Source organism: Metopolophium dirhodum, chromosome 3 (assembly GCF_019925205.1).
Source record: "Metopolophium dirhodum isolate CAU chromosome 3, ASM1992520v1, whole genome shotgun sequence".
NCBI classification, from domain to species: domain Eukaryota; kingdom Metazoa; phylum Arthropoda; class Insecta; order Hemiptera; family Aphididae; genus Metopolophium; species Metopolophium dirhodum.
Window position 1 is genome coordinate 40,747,063 of NC_083562.1, and position 17,349 is coordinate 40,764,411.

Here is a 17,349-nt window from a genome sequence, read left to right on the forward strand (position 1 = left end):
ATGATTACTTACTAGTTACAGGACGACTCACTTAATATTTTCTCATGGCAATACTGTATACAAAATACACTTCCGAATACTCTTAAATTATTAAGACTATTAATTATTAAATTATTGTAATCTAAGATCCAAAAGTCAAACCTAATAAAATCGTTTGTTGTTTGACCACTCTGACGTTTATGTGGTTTTGATAATGTAAATAACCAATGATACGTGTTGACATTATAATATAATGAAACGCAATGACGCGCAAACCGTATGTGGTTAATATGCGTTCAACTCGTATTGCGAGCATATTAATAAATAGTCTATATTTTGGTATTGTAACCGTAATAATCGGAAAATATTCAAACATTGCAATTGTTTTAAAACGTAATGAAAAGTCCAGATTTGTATCACAATATTACATTATTATATCACTGAAAAAAAAGATTCATTGATATTTCATTGACGTATAAATAGAAAATTGCTCAACTGTGTCGATTGATAAAGTTGGCATTGTGATCCTTCGTAATATTATACGTTTTACCGGGAAAAAATACGTATAATCTACCATTTAAACGCAACAACATTATAGTTGACCTATTTTCATGCAATTTACTATCATTAAACGCTTTATTAATTTTATATTTCGATAATAATATAATAATATAGTAATATGAGTTACGCAATGTGAAAATATTGTTGTGGATATATAAAAAAAAACTACACACCAAAACGCTAACAGTATTAAATAATACATTGTTCTCGTCAATTTGTACAAAGCAATAGTTAATACTTCACATGAAATTTAATTTATATTAAAAATGATTAATGAAATAAATAAAACTGTTGTAAATATGTTTTTATTTTTATTTCATACGACTCAAATAAAAAAGAAATTAATAAAAATCATTTTTATCAAACAGTGTTTTAATTTAAACTACACACATAATAGAACGTTAATTTAAAATAGTAATATATTGAATATATATGGAAACGGATATATTGATAATAATAAATTATCAGTAACCTACCAATAAATTTATATCATGGTGAGAATTGCCAATATTACTTTGTTCGTTAACGAGCACCCGTGATTTCTATTTAATTTCTATTGGTTTCTGTGTACATTTTTTTGGCAAACATTTTTATTTATATCTTCAATATGTTTTAATACATAACTTATCTGTAATTTAGGCAGTGGCCGGTTCTGTAATAAAGATAAATAACACTAACTAATAAATTCAATTTAGGTATATAGCTGTGGGATACAATAAAATTTGATTGTTGTTCAGTCACGAGGCTGATGTACCTAAATTGCCTATGCATATCGCCGTGTTCAAAATGTATGAAATAAGTATCAGAGACTCGTTATATTATTTGCTATCAATAAAAAAGATTTACGATACTATCATACATATTATTATACTTATTGTGGATTACAGAATATAAAATCTATGGGTAATGTGTATTTGTATTTATTTTGCTTTTCAACCGATACAGCTATAGACAATAGACATTAATATTACAGAAACAATATTTAATAGTAGAAAGCCACTAAATTAGCTACCCTTATTATAATATTACATACAATATGTATCTTAATAATTTGATAAAATTAAAGATGGTCGGGCAAAAGAAAATAAACAAAAACCACTATTCAGTTAATGAAAAAAAGCCAGTCTCATTTCTGCATTGACTTTAATAGCTTTTTCGTCTCACAGATAACTTATTATAAGTAGAAATACACAAATCAAATATTATAATACGAACTTATATTTTTTTCCTTCACAAGATGGCATAAAAATCGAAAATTGCAAAATTGATATACACTCTTTTATCCATTTTATCCAAGCATCGTAAAAAAATTATAATACGTATAATTTTGCATGCGCTTTATTTACTTAACACTTCCAATGAATACATAATATTCTATGATAAATGATAATATATATTATTATTTTTTGTGCTTGATTAGATATTCCGTATTAGTTTATATATATGTTTAAAACTGGTACCGAATAGAGATAAAACAATAAATACGAAAAGTTATCCTTTTAAATCCAGACAGTAAAATAAGCGAAATATAATAAAGTACTGTTTTAAATATGAAATACTTAAACAAGAGTATTATAAAAAATATATCATCGTTCATTTAAATTTCGATTAAGACCCTCAACTAAAATTAATAGTACAATTAGAATTATTGTTAAGATAATCAAATAGTGTTATCTTGTAGAATATGTACAATATTATTTGATTTATTTTAATATCGTAATATTCATTACTGCATAATAACGCCCGAATCATACGAGTTAATCGTACCTAACTTCAAAAAAAAAAAAAGTATATGAAACACGTGTTGATGATTATGATATTATAATGTATATATAATTCTGGAAAGTATTCTATAACTTTAATAATTTGTATATTATTAAGTAAATCATAATGGTGTGTGATGAACGCCAAACAGAGATTGTTTTGTTGTATATGTATATACATATTATAATATACTATGAACCAGTTGAGACTTTAATTGGTGAACTTTACAGTGAATAAAAATAATTTAGTTATCAAAAGAATCGACATTTACGAATTATAAAATATTTTAATACGAAGAAAGAATTATTACTCGTAAACACATAATATATATATATAATATATACCAACTAACTCGTCTACAGGTGATGGCATTACTTTTAAACTGTCATTGAAACTACAAGAAACGCTTGTATAAAATTATAATGTCATGTGTTTTTTTTCTATATTATTTTAGGGGTTCGCGATGAACTCGTCGTCGGCCGGCAATGACACGGCCAAAGGTTCCACCAACGCCACTACAACCGGTCCACACGATTTGTTCAGAGACAGACATCTCACCGACTACTTGTTGATAGTGCTATTCTGCCTTGTCATATTGACGACGGTGGTAAGTGAAAATATTTACGTAAAACATTGTTTTTTTGTTAAGGCATGCTTTATTCTATTTAAGTATACTCTGCTGCACAAAGACCAAATACATATTGATAATTGATATCTTATAACGATTGTGGCGTTTGTAAGCAAGATATTAAAACTATTGAAATATTGTTCAAATGTTCGTCGCCGTATGATTTATTAAAGTTTCAGATTTCATCTGAATAAACGTGTGTATTTTTTAATTTTTTGTATTTTGTCGAGTGAGGCGCGTATTGATTTAAAGTTCGTTCCGTAAAATTATTGTAGTACAATATTGTGTATAATATGTATTATTATGTTTGTATTAGTCGATCAAGCCTATTTAAATCGCACCACGAATGTAGTTTTCTTATACTTAACGTATATTATATTGAAATGCGAATTATTATTGTGCTTCGTAAAAGTTCCTACGGTTGGTTATCCGAATTGTTCGTATCACTAGTGGCTCTATATATATATATATATATACGTTGTTAAGATATTTTGAATAATGAATGGAGTTCGCACATCGGTTTATTTGTTGTTCTCAAATCGTATTCCCAGTTACTTCACAAACATGACACCACAGTAGTACAAATATCCATATAGTACTCGTCAGTCGTCAGTACTTTCAAAATAACCAGAAAATATAAAACAATTATTACAAATTAAAATTTTTAAAACTAGTATTTGAAAACCGATTAATATTTTGGTGTCCCTCGAAAACAAATAACTTTAGAATCTACGCCTTAGATACTTGTTATAATTTTCACCAAATGTTTGTATTAGCATTTTCTATACATGAAAAAATATTTTAGTGTTTCTTCTATGAACATCTTTAAAAATGTTTTTTCAGGGTCAAAAGGCTTGAAAATATATTACAAGGTTCCTCATAAGAAGATTATACTGGCTGATACTGTAACCAAAAAATCTAAAAAATATATTAACTCGATTTTTTTATAGACCTTAGAAGTTTAGCAAAATTCAATATCTATACATAGAATCATAACTTTAGTTATTTTGTTGTAATACAAAAATATTTTTCGTGATGATTTGAAACAAAGCATATGGATAGTTAATTATATTGTTTATTCAATATTGCGTGTTTATAGTTTAAACTGTATTACTATTTACTATAAATAGTTAAATAAATTATAATAATCAGTTACACAATATTTTTTTATGATAATATACTGACAAGCTGTTTCCGCTCAAATCCATTTTTCATATTTTACTATATCCATTACAGTTACTTACTCAGTAACAAAGTACACTTGACTCTTACTGTACAGTAGAGAGGTTAACTACTTCCCCCCCTTTTTTTTGAAATCGGTCCAAAACACAAGACATCTTAAAACTCTATGGAATCTAGCCAGATTGAAAATTAATAAATAGGTTATTCATCCTGCGTTGTGCTAAACGTGATTTGTTATAAATGCGTAAAATATTACAATATTTATACATATTTTAACTCGCTTCAAAATTAGAATATCGAGAAAAATCACCATAAAAATCATACCAAGTTAATTAAAAAAATAAGTCACGTGTGCAAAGTTACATATTTTATTCAGATGTCCTCTTTCACATTTGAGTTACCTGACGACAAGAATATATAATGTTTTAATTATTTTAACTATCAATAATACTTCGAATTAAAAGTAAATGATTGTATTATTATGTTTTCGTGTCACCGTCATAAGGGTAAACACTAAACAAGTTTTCGAAAAAAAGAAATAATGGGCTATACTGTTTTGACTACGATAGGCACCAGCACTATAATAATTATTTACTTACAAACAAAAATGTTTTACCACTCGAATAAATTAGACCTAAATCGACCTTTATTTGCAGAGAAATGTCGAATAATTAAAACTAAATTGCGATCATTATGTTATGCAATGTTTCTTCTCTTGGTTTTCAAAAGTATGATTTCAATGCAATTATAACTAAAAAAAATGTTTTGTTTTGTTTTAAGTTATCTCTGAAGTTTTCAACTTATCTTGATCTTAAACCAAACCGTAAAGTCTACGACAGTAAAAAGCTAACGAATAATACGAGAGTAAAAAAATAGATAAAAAATAGGCTAACTATTTATTTTGTAGTTGAGTTAGATGAACCAATAAGGAACCTGTAAAATCCTCAATTTCCAATAAATGTCGAACGAAAAGTTATTTCAAGAATTGATATCAAACACATTGGAATGGGACATTTCTAAAATGATTACATAACGAGACAAACTATAATAGAAGGAATGTAAATTTATAGGAAAACACGTGATATGTAATGAAAATCTGTGACCGGAAAAACTATCAAATGCACACGCACAATCGCTTATAAAATATCGTGCTGAAAATCATGATACAGCTCATCACATATTCACGTCGATAGATAGCCTCTACCGGTATACTTTTAAAATTACATTTAGATAACATGCTTTATATTCTAATTTGAACAAAAGTTTTGGGACACAATATCCACAAAATAGTATAGTTATTTCAGGTAAGCGCTGTAACTTTAATTTTATTTACTTTTATAAATCAATAATTCACAAGTAAAATAAATCAAGAATATAATACACCTATATTCTTAAAAAAATGATTGTAAATAATAATATTGACAACACTGAATACAATAATTTAAATTGCCCCTGTGGACATTAGCTAGGTGCCGTTTTACTTTTAAATATCGAATCTGCATAATTTTTTCTCTTAAATTTCGATCATATTTGATTTGTCTGTTAGTGAAGCCAAACGTGTCGCGCTCGTGATGGAATGATATAAAATGACTAAAATCCCAAACATGTTTCACATGATGTAGGTAGCTATCATACGTATTCATGTTGGTTTATCTCGGGAAAAAGTTCAATGACTAAAGATTTCGAGTTGGAAAATCAGGCACGGAGCGGCAGCACACAACTCTTGGTAAATCTCTGTAAATCGCGTACTAGTTTATTCGATATGACGAAACTGTTTTATAAAAAATATGAAAAATATGTTCTTATTTCTGCTACGGACCATCGAAAACAATAACATTTTATGTAAAATCGATTACGATAGGGTATAGCCAGTAAGTTATCATCTATACCTACCACACATTCACATGATGATGATTTATGACGTAATGAACAGTTAACGAACAATATGATTGTCGAGTGTAAATCGCGAAATCGTGTCATTTAACCCTGCACTGCATAATGTGGATATTGGATTAAATGCTGATTTCATTTTTTAAAAAAAACGTCTTTTTTACGGCATTGTAGACATTAAATGTCAAATTTTGTCAACATGCCGAATTCCGTACAAAACAAACTTGGAATCAAAAACAAAATGTATTTATTGAAAATCATTATAGTTTGTATTATCAATTCAAATCATAATCATTAAAAACTATAGAATTCCTTTTGTGTAATTTACGTTTACGTTATCACCATCGGTAATATTCGATATCCTGTCTTAATAATACTAGCATGTTGTAATTACGACGACAACAAACCCATCTTAAATAACAACCAATTCATTAAAGGTAAAAAGTGTATTAAGTAGTCCTTGATAACGGCCATTCGATGATTTCATTTCGACCAACGAAAACACGTGCACGTTTCATACCTACCATAGGTTTGATTTAAATCCACCACTACGATTACGTGGCTGATAAAATATGTAAGTTGTAGAATATTAGAGTTGTATAATATAATTAAAATATTATAAATTATAATATATTATTATAATATGCATGGATACATAATATTGTATAACACTCGTCAGTCATGAACAAATTTCTTTCCATTTCTTTATCGATAATTGAACACAACGATTTCTATAATATTCTAAATTCGATATTTTATACTCCAGTCGTGGTGAATAATGTATTCCGAGAAGAGAAGTATTCGATTATTATCCAATTTTACTCGTGCTCTTTAAAATTTAAACTAAAAAATGGTCGGATGTTACCTTAAATATTTCCTTAGGAACATTTCGTATTGCCGAGGGACTACAGTACAGCTATGAGTTTCAGAAAAATGTCTACAGTTCTATATTAGTTCCGAGAAGATTTTTTCGACTTGAAAATTGTTATCACATTGACCCGTAGTAATAGTGAACTAAAATAACTAGAAAGAAATATTCGACGTAGCTATTGCTCGTCCAGAGGGATATAGGCGATTTTAATGAAACCTCCTAGAACTCGGTTCAATTAGTAACCCGTAGGTATGTCGACATATCACAAAGAATGAGCTTAGAAGTTGGTAATAATTTATTTTAATTTTACAAACATAAAACCTCTCTCATGTCGTTTACCCAACCATCAATAACACGCTATTACAAATTTCAGACTTTTCTCCATTGACCTCGGAAAATCCAAGGATAAACGAGATAAAACCTAGAACGACTTTACATCTTGCGATTTTTTTGTTGAAAACGAAATGGTTAATGATTTGACATACATAATACATACCTACTATATAATAATAATATCCCATAATATAAAATAAACGATGCTACTAATTTTAAATGAAGAGCTTTTCATTATTATTAAAACTGAGGCATTTATTTTACAATCTATAATATTTTTTTTATACAATAAGTATAATAAATAAATTAGATAAACTTTTAAAAAAAATATTTTTTTAATTATATGGAACTGTTTACAGTATTATACAATAAAAATAATATATGTATTCAATTACACGAGGTGAGTGGCGGAAAAAAGTGTGATAACTCTCAAGATGGATAATTAAATAATTAAATAGCTTAATAAAAATATCGATATTCTGATTAATTCTAAGAATGTCTGATTCCGTTTTTATTATGATTTTTTCGTGATTTTCATGAAAAATTCTATGAAACAAAAAAATTATCTCCACTCGAATAGTTTCAATATGTCCAATTTTCGACTCACGGAGATACTGAATAAAACCGGACTTCTTTTGTTTTGCTCTTTGAACAGTTTACTAAAATACAAAAATCAAACATCATCAAAGGTAGTAAATTCAATAATAGCTATATCCGGTCTGAATCTAAAATTGTGTACTATAAATTCCAATATTTATTCGTTGTTAAACTACAATTTTTATTTGTTTATATAACCTATCTGGGACTTAGCATTTGTATAATACTGCATAGCAAAAGGTCCCAGTACGCTATGGAACTTGTAATATAATCAATAAGCACGTAGATTCATAATTGGAAATCATGTGCAGGTAAGTGAAATAGATATATCTAGGCAGGAACAATAATTATATTAATAATGTATAGTAACTGTAGTAAGTATAATATCAAAAATAATAATTAACTTATATTGTTGAGTAATAATTCAATAATATTTTTCAAAAAACACAGCGAAGTCATAAATAATAAAGAATATACATACATAAAATTATTACAACCGATGACACCATTATATCAAGTAAGTAAAATTTTCAAAGAGCGTGATTGGCATGTATTACAATAAAGGCGTTAAATTAATACTAATAAAAAGAAAGATTGAATAAATATTAGCGTATTATAATATAATAATAATAATAATAATAATATACATAAAAAAGAAACAATGATATTGTCACAGAATTCAGGTGTAAAATTGTAATATACAAGAAAATGATAAAAAAACTTATTGAATTTGAAGAATATAATATTAATATATACGTGACTTGGACGCAAAATTGTCAACAATTGTTTTAAAATAGATAAGTACATTTTTCAAAAAACGTATGTATTTGATTCAACAGCTTGTCGAAGTATTTATCAATATAATGTAAAAAAAATATTGATTGATTTGGTAACTGAAGTTCTTATAATATATCATATTATGATTTTTCAAGAACTTATTATAATAATATTTTATCAGTACGTAATTATATGTTCCGTGTGCAGTGTGCTACCTATATACGCATAATATCTAAGACAAAAAAAAACTCTAAACCAGACTGAAATAATAATCTAATCAGCAATGATATTATTAAACCTAACGTATATATCTAACTAACTGGGGTTTATGAAAAACGTAAAATTCAAATTTCTTATGAGACGTTTAATCAAACTTTAATTGAATGCCATTTAATAATACAATACAATTTCTTCTTATTATACATAGTGATTCACTAAGAATTCAAAAGCATTCTTTCTCACCCTCATTTTCATATAATAATGAATTTATTCAAGTACTGATTTTCAGAATTTTTATGTATTCTTAAACAGAATATTTTCAAATTTATATATTTTGTACACAAATTAGGTTTTGGTTTGTGGTGATTTAAACTCCTTATTATCAAATAAGAAACAATCTTTTTACTGTACCTAAATTATTATTCAAATTGTGTGAATCTAAATCAAAATTTAAACGAGTAGTTTCTGAGTTAGTTATTACAATTTAAATACTAAGGACAGTATTCCAATAAAATTATTTTATCAAAATATTAAATAGATTTAATATTTAATCAAGTACTTGCTATACTCGGATTATTTTGTTTTAGTTTTAATTTTAATATTAATATAATTAAATTGTTATATTAATTGTATTCATTAATTACTACAGTTTTAAAATCATCATAGTCAATAACCCCCATTATATCTTTTGAACCAAAAAGTCATCTGATTATTATAAAAAATAGGTGGTTTTCAACTAAAAAATCAAGTTTGTATCACCGCAAGACCCTCTATGAAACACATAAAAATCTAAGTATTTAAAAATATGGTCCATTGGCATATATGCCTACTTCAAGGTTTCAAATATCATGTTTAGATAAATTATTTTTTCAAAGGAAAAATTGCGAGAGAGCGTACTTGCTAATAATCCTGTACGGCTGCGTATTTCCATATAATTATTTAAACAAATCGTCGGTTTGCAGTAAGTTAAAATAAGTGTGTTGACGTTATGGAAAAAAAATACTCTGCACTTGACTTCACCAGCAGCTTGAGTGAGAGCATGATAAATTCACGTTGAAAATGGTCAAGGCTTGTAGTTAAGAGGTCACGTACTTGATTACCCTTTTCTTATCCGGAGACTCGTGGTAAATAAAACACACTCGCCAACTATACGTTATTTTGTCGTATAGAATGTTTGCTATATACTCGCAGTGACGCAGCTCCGGCCAAGAAAACCTTCACCACTTTAGTCTCCTGTAATTTTATTTGCAAGCAATGAGATGACAATAGTGAAAAAAATAATAGTTAACAACTCACCACGAATATTACTTATTGTGAGAATTTTTTCCTCCGTCCGTATATAATTCACGCGGTGAATATGTTCACGTAGATATTATTTGTAGTATAATAGTATACTGTATGAGAGAAAAAACCCGAACTTGACGAAAATTCTATGATATAACTTTAACATATATATTAAAATTACATCGGCTGTATATTTGCGAGAACGGGGCTGTTTATTCAAAACGTTTATATTCAGTACGCTTAAAATAAGAGACTTGTTACAAATCGCATAAAACAATATTATACTGGTTACACTCTCGTATATAAACTGTGTGATTTTAGGGGAAAAAATAACTAAACGCAAAACGAATTATTGTTTAGTCGTATATACTGTACTCACGCATGGCACGTTATAATATTATTAAGGCGCCCGGTGCCCAGTTGCGTAGACATGATTTCTGAAAGGGGGGGGGATCAAAAATAGAAAACGACATTGATGAATAGGAGGGGGAAATTAGAAAATCCCCACCCTTTCAAAACTTTTTACTTAGGTAGTAAAAAAATTTAACAATAAGAACCAATGAATATCATTTTAATCCTGTAGAATAAAAAGCTACATTATTTAATATACGAATAAAATACATAATAATTAAATTAACAAATCTAGTTTTCTCTTTTTTTTTGCTAGTTCATCTAAAACCTCTTCTGCTGTAATTGAAATGTTTCTATAAATTGCCATAAGTGTTAGACCATTTAGCCGTTCCTGTAACAAATACATTTTTAATTTATTAATAAAATGTATTTCATTATATACATTTTACTTCTTTCATTGTATTTCTTGTTTAAGTTTTTAATCTTTTTAAACAAGAGAACATCCTTTCCGGAGTAGCGGTTGAAACCGGTAAAGTACACAATATGCTCAATAAATTAAAGATATTAGGATATATTATGATATTGCATTCTTTAATTGCCTCTAGCCCTGATTTAGGTTTGTTTTCAATTCTTTCAAGTTTGATTTTCTACATTTGCAACTCAACTTTCACAGTATTTATATCAGATTCTGGAAGATAAAATTTGACAAGTTCATCAAATTCATCTGGCACATTACCAGATTCATAGTCAAATAAACATTGAAAACCTATATAATATTGTTTTTAGAGAGATTATAAATCCGTAAAACAGAGACTAAAAGACTCAGATAAGTCAGATAATGAAATATGTAATATTTACTCACCAAATCTACCGTGTCTGTATGTTTTTGTTGACTTGGTGTAGGTTGTGGATCATCTGGATCTGAATCGACAATCGTCTTTGTACTTTTATTAAAATATGAATGTAGAGTGTTATTTTTTCTTTTATTATTCATATTCGAGTAAAACGTAAATAACAGTAATAAACTTATATTATAATATAACTTGTAACTTTATAAGTTATAATAGTATTACGGTCACGATTCAACATTCAATTTTATTTTTCAATGTAAGCGCACAATTAAATCGATTCGGCATAGATACCTACTATCTGTTATGACTTGTTCGTACAACTGACATAATATTTATTATTGATTTTTGTTTTTAGATAATAATATTTATTATTTAAGCTATTTTTAGCTTTCAATGAACAAATTACTGATAGCTATTAGCTAGTATGTTGTAGGTATATCCATGTTAGTTGATAATATACAAAATTGATAATGTTTTGGTATAAATGCGTAAAAACCATCGCGCAGTATATTATATTATACCATAATAATATTCCTTTTTCTAATATATAGGAAAATGTATTATTATACATGCGGGCGTCGTCTCCGCCTATGTGGGGGGGGGGGGATCTGACCCCCACACCCCCCTTGCATACGCTCCTGCCGGTGCCGATGCCATTTTGTCCTCAAAAATACACTCTGCGGGGATAACGATACCGCCTTGTAAAATCAACTTAATTTCATATTTTTTTTTTTAATTGCTAGAGGGAAATATTCTACAGCCCACATCGATTTCTGTTTTTCAATATTTTATTCTCAAATTATATAATATGTCTAAAAAATACAAAATAAAAAGCATTTTTTTACAATTTTTTTTATACAATTATTATTTGAAATAAAATACAAAATCAGAGATCGATGCGGGCTGTAGTCGTCTTCTTTCAGATAAAAAAATAGTCATCAAAATCCGACAATTCTACAAAGCTTGAGAGTTAATCCCGTAAAGTAATTTTATTCGATATAATGCACTCTATCAACCTTATCAACCCCCCCCCCTCTAAATAGATATTGGGTAGTAGATTAGTGGAAAAGTCTTATAATTGAGGTGGCAACTAAAATATAAAATTTAATTTTTAAATTTTATAGAATTGTGGAAAATTTTAAAAATTGGCACTGGGACCCTTAACTCAAAGCAATTAAACTCACATAATGTCCAATCGGACGGGATAGTCGAGCGTATATAGTATGATATAGTCTTACGTTGAAAATAAAATATAAAATGGGCGTTCTTAATGATTTTATTTTTATTCGATATATAAAATGTAAGATGAAGAAAACTCATATAGGTAGGTTATAAGTATATAACGATGTGGTTTTAAACTTTGCGCGTACGTCGGTGAAATTTAATTAAAAACACAGTGCGCCCATATACCGGAAACGCGGTTCGTCACGACCATCATGTATCCTGCTTCTGCTGCAGGAACTGCGGATCGATCGACTAAATCGATCCTGTTCGCGTTTTCACTCCATTCTCAATAATAATAATTAACGATTCATTAAACTATATATTGTTAACCGTGGTTTGGCCTCAGCAGAATGCCACCCGCCGCCGCCGTGCTTATTACCCGCTCGCTACACCGCCGACTTCCATTTCGGATACCTCCCGCCGAAGCTATATCCACCCTGTCCCTATCCTCAGCCCGTTCTTTTGATTGCGAAGATCAGGCACGAATATATAGTGTCTAGCGGTTTGTGCGCAGACAAGATAAACGGTTTACAAGTGACGTTTTTGTTTGGAGGGTCTAACGTTGCCAAGATTATTTATAAGCCGGACTAGTGGTATAGGACCCATAAATTTCACGTCGGATTACACTGCGATGAGAATACGGATCTCCCGTCGTTTTTCCAGAAATATGTTTCCCCGCGATCGAAACCACGTATTACATAATAATAATAATAATAATAATAACGATGATGATGATGTGGCGAGATTGAAAACTGGACGAGTAAAAGCCTTTAGTTGTAGGTGAACGAACGGTCGTGAATCGATGAAAAACCATTTTTTTGACATTGCATGTCCGCAAACACATTACGCGCTGCCGACATAACTATTATTATAATATTATTGTGCCTAATAAGTAATAACTCATGTATTTGTACCTATGCCTGTATAATACTATAGCTCGTTTTTGGTAAAAAATAGTAATTCAAACTCAGAAGTCTACGCATCGTTTATTAAGGTTCCATAATATTTTACCGAGACAAATGTCATGTACAAATAGGTATATTTGTGATATCATATACTAATATGTAATGATAAATATTCAAAACTATTACATTTAAAAATATATTTGAAGCACAATTTAAGCGAATTACAATATAATCAAATCCTAAAATAAAATTGGACCTAACACATCCGTGGCGCACTTAACAATTGATATATTTGAATAGTAGATAAGAAAATAATATGATCCAATGGTATGTGTTGAATAGTAATAGTATAGAATAGTAATAGAATTAAAAATAGTATTTATTTATTTGAATATAATAATATAATGTGATTTTTTTTAGATGTATTATTAATTATATATTGTTTTTAAATTTTGAAAAACAATAGAAATAATTACTATCTTTGTTAAACTACTATATATTCATACAATTATTTAAGATCTTTTTCCGTGATTCCATCATGATATATAGTTTTATGTTCAGTATGATTTTTCATTTCGTTTTTTTATTTTTGTATTACAATATCGACCCAAAGAGTATAAGCTCCAGATTGTTTGATATTAATCTAACTTGAATTACTAATAGGTATAGTAAAATAATATATATTTATAATATAATATGCAAACTGCAAAGTGATAAATTTAAGCTTCTACACTCATTATTTCAAATACTTTTATCTTCATTAAAAAACTGATTTTTTACAATAATAGTTATCGTTATTTTTATCAAAGTTTCTTACTTTTTTAATGACAACAAAATTTTAATTTCATACTCCGAAGCAGTAAAGATCTTTTGGAGTACTTCAAAATATAAACGATTAATTTGTATACGTATTTCTATTTCTAAAGCACATACCTTATAGTTCTGTTTAGTTTTAAAGTTTATATTATGAGAATAGTATTGGGACAACATAATATTGCAGAGTATCACTGTGCTACTTTACTGCAACGCTCAACTCAGATTTAAATACTTATATGTTATAACTTATAAAGTTATAACCAATTAACCACTCGTTTGAAATTCAATATGTATTTATCGTGTGTGTGTCGAAAAATATTTCGGTGGTACGAGAAGTTTGTATATTAATATTATATTATAAACTCAAGAGTAAGAAATTCATTAAACGTGACGACAATAGCCGAAGGCCGATCGACTTGGATGCGGGACACTGACGGATTGCTGGGGCTACGAAAAGGCGGACGATGAAAGTGAAAAAAGGCCACACCGCCGATGACGGAGGCGATAAATTTATGGCGAATGTATATATCCACAACCGGAAATATTCGCGAACGATCGGTTCCGGTGAAATACCAGAGGGACGGCGGCGATGTCATATTTCACGTGGGCGGGAAAAATTGAATCCCAACCCATTTCGAAATAATAATGCAGACGACCGCCGAGGACGCATATTACGTATTTTTCAGAACGAAAATAATACGCAGAGCGATCATCGTCGTCGGCCGCAGTCGAACGCTGCAGCATAAAATTAAATAATATTTTATTATTATTATTCGTATTATTGTAACTACACAATCGTAGTAGGACCAAAAACCACGTACACAATAGTGACTACGAGGATAACTCAAAATCACTGGTCCAAGGAAAAAAATATCAATATTTGTGGAACGCGTGTGGTGATGCATATATTCATATCTGCATTGAGAACTAGAACTTTCAATAGTAACTATATTATACGAAATACGCGCTTTAAGACTTCTGCGGACGTACAAACGAATATCCGCGTGATTACACTATGCGTAGGTATAATATACAATGACGACCGTCATCTTATGTGAATACAATAACACGACATTGTTAGTGAAAATAATATGTCAATACGATAAGCGCTTCACAAAACAGTAAAATAAAATACAGTATGATTGTGCAGTTGTTATACTTATGAGTTTATGACGTACTGGTGTGTATACTTATTCAGTGTGTATACTTATGATTCTTATTTTTTTTTCATATTATTGTAAAAAGTATTTAAACTCTACAAGTGACAAACTTAAAGTTGACTCAACTCTTGATTTACTTATGTACCTACTTATAATATAAAATAATGTCTCTAGACATTATATTGCAGTATATTATATTTTAGGTACCTAATCATTATAAATACTACATAAAAATATAAGTGTCTATACAAAGTTAAGTTATGATATTATAATGTTAGGTAATTTCATTCTACTGGACGCATGCATGTCTACGTTTAGTGAATTATAAAGTCTATTTTAATAATAATGTACTATTGCAGTAAAAATAATATATAATTTTGGGGCACGGAGTGGCCGAGCGGACTAAGGCGTCGGTTCTGACACGTACCGTCACTGGTTCAAATCTCGGCCACGGGTGGCTCCTCTCTCTGGGCAGGCAACTGTTTTGCCCAATTTGAAATGCTGCTAAAAATAGACCAATAAAAAAATATATAAAATATATAATAATATTATGTGCTGTATTCTAATTTCTAACAATTAGTTTTTTTTTACAAAATACGTATTGTGTATTGTTTAAAAAATTACAAATTATCCGAAAACTATCAACCCAATACGAACGATTGTACGATATAGTGACATTTCGGTCGCCTCCGATATATTTCGTGGATGCATATAGAGAATAAATTGTTTATGTGTTTCATTGAACTGGAAAAGACGATTAGCTTAGAACCATATTATAATATGGATATCGAAGTAAACTCGTCCATCCGTTTTATTTATTTATATTTTATTATATATTTTTCACCGTTATGTCACATGACTTATGGTACATTTTGTTTAATGCTCTATTTACCCTTTGAATTCGCTTTGTTCGTCGCGGACAATAGAAATACGTCTTTGAAAATTATGATAACGGGACGAATGTAAACCAAAATGATGCATTTCGTATCACCGTGTTTATGAATTAATTTTTTTTAAATTTAAGGAATTATTTTAATAAATATTTTCTAGATACCTGCATGTTAAGGGTTAACATTATCATGACGCGCTACATCTGCTGTAAAAAATATATTTACTCAAAATTCTGCAATAATCGCAGTTTTACGAACAGCGGATTTGTGAACATTTATTCGAATCGATTTTATTTTTTGGTTTTTCACTTACTACTTGTCCGTAATTTCGAGAAGAGCTATAAACGATGGACGAATAATATATGAATACGTTATTTTAAAAATATACAATATAAAAACTATAGGTAGAGGTGCTAAGTACATAGATATAGATTACGGTACAGAAGTATAAGAACAACATCACAAAGAAAATTTAGATAATTTTATTTTTTGTAAGTCTTTATATAATATTATGATGGATTCTTTATTAGTATGTGTATTGATTGAGGATATTATTTAAACTTTTGACTTTTGAGTGAGGATATATCAGGATATTATTTTCTGTTACGAGTTTTGTTTTGGCTTTGACGATTTATCTAAACATATATATTTATATAAACGGTTTTTCTATTTATTTTTATATTTACCGTGATCGTTAGTTATTTTATTTTTAGATTCTGAACGGAACAATAAATTTACTAACTATAGGTTTTATATTGATTTGTGGTTTTTTTTTTAGTTTCATTTTGAAGGGTGGTTTGTTGAAAAAAACGCATGGGGGTCCAAAGTAGAAAATGTCCAGTGAAGTTTTAAAAAAAGGGGGTTAAAGCAGATTCGGCTCTGCTGTAAACTTGTAGGTGTAGGACGTAGGTGTATCTTGTCATTGAATAAGTCACTAATATAATATCCTAATATGTTAAATTTGAATTCAATGATAAATCACCGCACACGAAAAACGACTCAGAGCAAAGCCTGTCTGTCAGCCTTTATTATTAATTAATATATTTCATATTTTCATGGTATCTTTT

At 28.9% G+C, this 17,349-nt stretch overlaps 1 protein-coding gene across 4 annotated transcripts in view; it reads left to right on the top strand.

Annotated features, from left to right (window-relative positions):
• The window catches only part of LOC132940851 (octopamine receptor-like), a 170,964-nt gene that overhangs the window by 115,050 nt on the left and 38,565 nt on the right, over positions 1-17,349 (top strand). For all 4 annotated transcript variants that reach the window (XM_061008643.1, XM_061008641.1, XM_061008642.1 and 1 more), the window contains one exon: positions 2,759-2,911. In XM_061008643.1, coding sequence (XP_060864626.1) covers positions 2,768-2,911 — 144 coding nt within the window. In that variant the 5' untranslated portion in view covers positions 2,759-2,767. The remainder of the gene's footprint in view (positions 1-2,758; positions 2,912-17,349) is intronic.